Here is a 6189-nt window from a genome sequence, read left to right on the forward strand (position 1 = left end):
TTTATGAGTTGATTTATCTATATCAATATAAAAAGACCCGTGGTAGATCCAATTAATCTCGGCCATCAAATCATGTCAATCCAACGACCTCGACTACTTCAATGTCGAGCGCTCAACATATTTAGCGTGCAGTTAATTTAATGCCAAATATAATGCTAATCATATAATAACACGCAAATAATATCCTACTTAATATCCACATGCACTTAATATACTTCCAAATTAACGTGCATTGCACGTACACATTGACTAGTCACCTAAAAAACCCATTTCTGCAAGGAAAAAATAAACAAGGATCTTCGCAATTCTTAGTTATTAGTAGGCATATCAAAGTGATTATCTTAGAAAACCTGAGAATGTCTGGTCTAAACACGGGGGGAAACGAGTGAGAAATCCAGTATCAAGGGCATCGGCCCATCGGCCAACACGTACCACTAGGGGAGCATACTGCAAAGGTTCCAGGATAACCCACCCCTCCACAGAGCCATGATGCCACCGAGAATCGGGCCTAGCTGCCACGAAGAACTCACTAAACACGTACATGCCCATCACCCCCACGGTCCCAGGATTGTGCTTCCAAGGAGGGGATGACGTTGGAGCACCTTCTTCGCCCAAGCCTAGGGAATTAGGGGTTTCATCAGGAATAGGGAGATGGCGAAAGATATACCTTGAGGTCGCCCGAAGCGTCATGGCTAATGCCGCAAGCCAAGCGATCACCCTGATCCAATGCTCCCAACCCGTTCCCACTTGGCCAATCAGCAACCCCGCGAGATGATTGCCAAAATCCACGACCAGCAATGTAGACAAGCGACATGTGACAGGGACATCGTATTCAGATATGGCACCCTCTTCGTTGCAACCCATGATCATCGCGGCCCACATGGCCGAGGATGGCGGTCCTCAACACCGGTGCACGCCACATGTCGCTAGTTCGGCGATGTCTTCTCCCTTTGAGGCCGTCGCCATAGAGACATAGGCCCTCACATGAGGAGCAATGTAGAGCTAGCCATAGTACGAGAGGACTGGGCTGGGTCAACCTATGGTGTACCGGTTGTTATGCCAATAGCAGCGCCGGGCAGCTAAGTTGGTATGGAAGAACTGTTGCGCCGCGGGAAATCCTTCTCTATACAGGTTCTCGTACAAGGTTTTTGAACAGAACTTCGATAAGCGCCAAAGACCTCGCCATCACCCTCACCGATGACGACAAAGGGGACGGAAGTACGGAGGGGGTGGCAGCATGCCCGAACCCCATTTGGGGGGGGGGGGGTGCTAAAATACATTGTAGTGTACATTTGAACCGGATGAGAAATCCCGAACAGACTGTGAAAACAATGTGTCAAAAAAAAAGAAAAATGCAATGCTTTTAGTTTTACCTCTTCGACTCCTAATCGTCCGGGTGGCTTTCGTCAAAGGACACATGGAAAGGGCTACCACAACATGCATGATTGCTACCTTCAAATGTTTATTCTACCTGACACAACACTGCTAGCTAGCTACTCAATACATCTTTCCTTTTCCTTTTCCTTTTTCATTTCTGGCTTTGGAGAGCTCCTTTTCTCTTTACATCGATGCACACATGTAATTTACAAAAGCAGATGCCCGTATATATAGAGAATAAGTTGGCCACCGGGAAACAAGGGCATTTGGCGCCTTGAGATCGCCCATACATATATTGCTCTACAGCTAGCAAATAATTGTGGTAAAAGAGTTAACAGAACTATACCTATCTAGACGGCAGCTAGGCCAATAGAATAGGTACACCTATTGAACCAATGATACTGGTATATCTTTGGTGATCAAAAGTATATCAACTTAAAGGTGAGGGAAGAGCCAGAGAAGCTGCCTCGAGCCAGCCACGCTTGTTGTACTTGGCCCCGCAAAGTATCTCCATAATACAGTAATTAACATGCATGCATGTCCACATGTTTTATTCAACCTAAAGCTTCCCAAGCCTCGGTTATATAAGCCCACCCTTGCTACCGATACCTCTCACCAGTCACCACAACCATCATCGCTTGAACAGCACCAAGAAGACACCAACTAACCAGTTCCGGTGTTTAGAGCTGCTTGGCATCCGTGAAAGCGATGACGAGGGGTGCAATGGTTGCCGCCGTCGCCTTGGTCGCCCTCCTCCTCTTCCCCGCCACCTTCGCATTTCCTCGGGCTGGCCAGCAGCAGCTGGAGCCCCACTTCTACGACCACTCGTGCCCTCAGGCGCAGCAGATCGTGGCGTCCATCGTCGGCAAGGCGCACGCCCAGGACCCCCGCATGGCGGCCTCCCTCCTCCGCCTCCATTTCCACGACTGCTTCGTCAAGGTACGTAGCAATCACATCACCCTCACGCGTGCGTCCATGGCGGCGTAGTCGAGATGGTCATCATCATATAGACGTCGTTTACACGTGCGTGCGTGCGCGCAGGGATGCGACGCGTCGATCCTGCTGGACAGCAGCGCGTCGGTGGTGAGCGAGAAGCGGTCCAACACGAACAAGGACTCGGCGAGAGGGTTTGAGGTGGTGGACGAGATCAAGGCCGCGCTGGAGGCCGCCTGCCCTCGCACCGTCTCCTGCGCCGACGTGCTCGCCCTCGCGGCGCGCGACTCCACCGTCATGGTACGTCCCAGCGTTGGCTTTACGTCATGTCGCTTGCTCCCAGCGCCCCACGAATCGGATTCGTTGGCTAATAATCACTCAAGCCAAGCGCCACCAAGTTTCTTGCAAACGCCCATAACTGTTCTTGCTGTCCGCATATATTCTTTGCCCAGTTTGTCTGCGGACTCACATTGATCGAGTTATCATGTTGCCGACAATGTGAAGCTACGGCCTACAGACATGTGTCCTCTCCCAATTGACCTCTCCCCTGAATTTCACTTATGTTGCCATGGTAAATGAGGTGTGTGACACATGTGCGTACTGAACACATGGTTAAAAAAGATCCCTACTAAAAGAAGACACAAAAGTGGGGGCGCACTGCTCGGTAAAGCAGCGCCAAAATTAACTCATAGGTATATAAAGTAATATGGCATCCCATGTCACAGGATAAGGTCATGGTAGAAAGTGCTTAGCATACTGTGTATTGTAGATAACACGTACTCGAGAGTAAGTTGGTTTGTGAAACATTGGAAGGCCCCGGCAGAAAATAGAAAAAAACAATATATAAATGACGTAGAAACACAGTACATACGCTTTGTGTAAATTTGGCCCAAATAATTGGAACATGTAAATTTGGCCCCAATAATTGTGGTTTGTGCAATTCCCTCACTTTTTTACTACAAAGTTCTGCTCCAGAAGTCCAGAGCAAAGATGTTCAGCACTCAGACTTCACAGTCACACAGTCCCACCTTGATTATTTTATGCCTGACAAAATTTAGTTCCTATGGAAAAATTTCACGTGCCAATCTTTTTGTAACCGTGCAGACCGGCGGCCCAGGCTGGATCGTGCCTCTTGGTAGGAGAGACTCTTTGGGAGCCAGCATCCAGGGCTCCAACAATGACATCCCTGCTCCCAACAATACCCTCCCCACCATCATCACCAAGTTCAAGCTCCAGGGCCTTGACATCGTCGACCTTGTCGCTCTCCTCGGTACGTACATCCACAGAGCTCTTACCTCATCGTTACATTAGTACACCTCACAATTCAACTGCTAACGTAGAGTAGGCATCGATAAAGTCAATCCATGCAGGTGTAGTGTACGTGACAATTCTGTCCATCATCATTAAATTGCGTGTAAGCTATCTATAGGTCGCTGCTGATAATTGGTACTACGCCATGTACGTTCTTGACTCATCGAGTCACGGGATTCATGCATCCATGCACCCGGCCGTAGCATGTCAAGTCATGCCCTGCACATATCAAGCACACGGCAAAGGCTACATGTTGGAAACTGCGGAGACCAGTGCTCACGTACAGTGACAGATTAGGACATCTGCAATGCCGTGCCGCAAAACGCGCAAACATTTGGACGTCTTTTTTTTTGTCATCCATGCCGCAAGAGTAAGGGCCTGTTTGGTTCCAAATAAGTTACCAACTTATAAGTCGAAAAGTGAAAAAAGTGACTTATTTTGCCAAACAGACCCGACTTATAAATCACCCCAACTTATAAGTCATAAGTTGCTCCACTCCAACTTAAAATTTATAAGTCACCCTCTTTGCATGGGTCCCATCACCTGCATGATGTTAATTGATGTGGAAAGGTGTGTCACGTGACTTATAAGTCAGGTGACAACCAAACAGACATGACTTATAAGTCACTGGTTTTAAGTCACCTGACTTATAAGTCAGGTGACTTATTGAAACCAAACAGGCCCTAACGCTAGACGTACAAAAGAGTTACAATGTTTTACAAACATGATTAATTTGATTGGTCAATAGGTGAGGAACACGGGCCACCCCTTAAAAATCAGGGGGTGGGGGGCAAGTTTGTGATTGGTTACTAGATGAAAAGAGCCTGTAAAATCCTGTAATCTTTTGTACATCTAGCATTTTTGATGCCGCAAACATTTGCGGACCATTCCCGTATATCCGAATTCCCGTAAACCAAAACAAATCTGAAAAAGATTTGCGTGAGTCTCACCCTCCGTCTGGCAAATCAAAAATCATCATGCACTCCTCTCTTCTCTCTATCGCCACAGAAGGCCGCTGCCACTTTGGCAGGAGAACAACTAGGAGTACGTAATTAATTATTTGGTGTATTTGGCGGAAGCATATGCTCGGCTGTGACTAGCAAGATGAATTTTGTCATGAACTCGTGATCTATCCCTGGACGAAAACTGAAACTTTTTTACAGGTAGCCACACCATTGGCAACTCGCGGTGCACGAGCTTCCGTCAGCGGCTGTACAACCAGACGGGCAACGGCCTCCCAGACTTCACGCTGGACCCGGCGACGGCGGCGGTGCTGCGCCCGCGGTGCCCGCGCTCCGGCGGCGACCAGAACCTCTTCTTCCTGGACCACGTGACGCCATTCAAGTTCGACAACCAGTACTACAAAAACCTGCTGGTGAAACAAGGCCTGCTCAGCTCCGACGAGGTACTCTTCACCGGCAGCCCAGCCACCGCGGAACTCGTCAAGCTCTACGCCGCCAACCAGGACATCTTCTTCCAGCACTTCGCGCAGTCCATGGTGAAGATGGGCAACATCTCGCCAATCACTGGCCGCAACGGCGAGATCAGGAGCAACTGCAGGAGGGTTAACCACAACTGATCAACCAGTTGACGATCCATCCTGAGCTAGTGGAGTGGTCTGATTGTTTCTGCAGGTTAATTATTTGTCGTTTTCAGGTCGTGCGCGTGCCTTTTGCTGCGATTTCTTGTTTCCGTTTAAATTTTATATGTGATTCGTCCATGTGTACTTTTGTGAGGGAATTAATTATTTGTGTTTATTTAGAGGAATCTGTCGATTTGGTGCTAAGAGAATGGAAACAATGCGTTGGCACTTGGCACTCTTACGTTTTCAGTTTTCAGGCTAAGAAAACTTTGTTTTATTTTATGAATTCAAGTCAAGTCAGAACAACTCTAATAGAGTAGTCATATTGGTAGCCTTCATATCACATACAGAGCATGCTCCATACGGATATGGAGGCTGCTAGGCCTATGTGCAAACTAAGAGTCTCCATAATGGTTGCCTTCCTATCGTTGGACTCACTCGTCATTGTGACAACATTTTTCCAAATCTTACAAATTGATGTAGAAGTTACCACAAGATCTTGATGAGGTGCACTGGTTCAGGCAAATGATCGCTCTCGCGACCGGGTCCGCATTTGCGACCGCCTCGACTTTCCAGCCGCCGCCACAATCCTCCACAAGATCCGCCACACACCTAGGGGTGAGGGGCATTTTTATCCACTTTCCTCATCACCTTCGTTGGCGGTGGAGGGAAGGGCCATGTTTATTTGTGCCGGAAGAGGGTAGGCTTTGTATACCATGTAAAAGGAACGATGTAAAAGGAACGAGCATCGAAGAGTTTGCTACCACGGAGCAGGAACATGTTCGTGTGTATATAACGAAGAGATTACATAGATTAGTTTGGTTGTGCTATGACTTGATAACCCAGGACAACTATACAGGAGACGAACCAAATCTCTGCACCAACCAAACCAGATTACAAAAAACTCATATTTCCCCATTTTCGGTTCAGAGAGCTTATCTTTTTTTTTTCATTTTGTTAGTCCTATTTTTATGGGAAATGATTAT

At 47.7% G+C, this 6189-nt stretch overlaps 1 protein-coding gene across 1 annotated transcript; it reads left to right on the forward strand.

Annotated features, from left to right (window-relative positions):
* Nucleotides 1-1976: 1976 nt before the first annotated feature.
* Nucleotides 1977-5382, forward strand: LOC119324471 (peroxidase 72-like). The gene is made up of 4 exons (XM_037598262.1): nt 1977-2316; nt 2419-2610; nt 3415-3580; nt 4785-5382. The coding sequence occupies exons 1-4, from the start codon at nt 2086-2088 to the stop codon at nt 5198-5200; spliced, it is 1005 nt and encodes a 334-aa protein (XP_037454159.1). The 5' UTR covers nt 1977-2085; the 3' UTR covers nt 5201-5382.
* The last annotated feature ends 807 nt before the right edge of the window (nt 5383-6189 follow it).

Source organism: Triticum dicoccoides, chromosome 6B (genome assembly GCF_002162155.2).
Source record: "Triticum dicoccoides isolate Atlit2015 ecotype Zavitan chromosome 6B, WEW_v2.0, whole genome shotgun sequence".
Classification (NCBI taxonomy): domain Eukaryota; kingdom Viridiplantae; phylum Streptophyta; class Magnoliopsida; order Poales; family Poaceae; genus Triticum; species Triticum dicoccoides.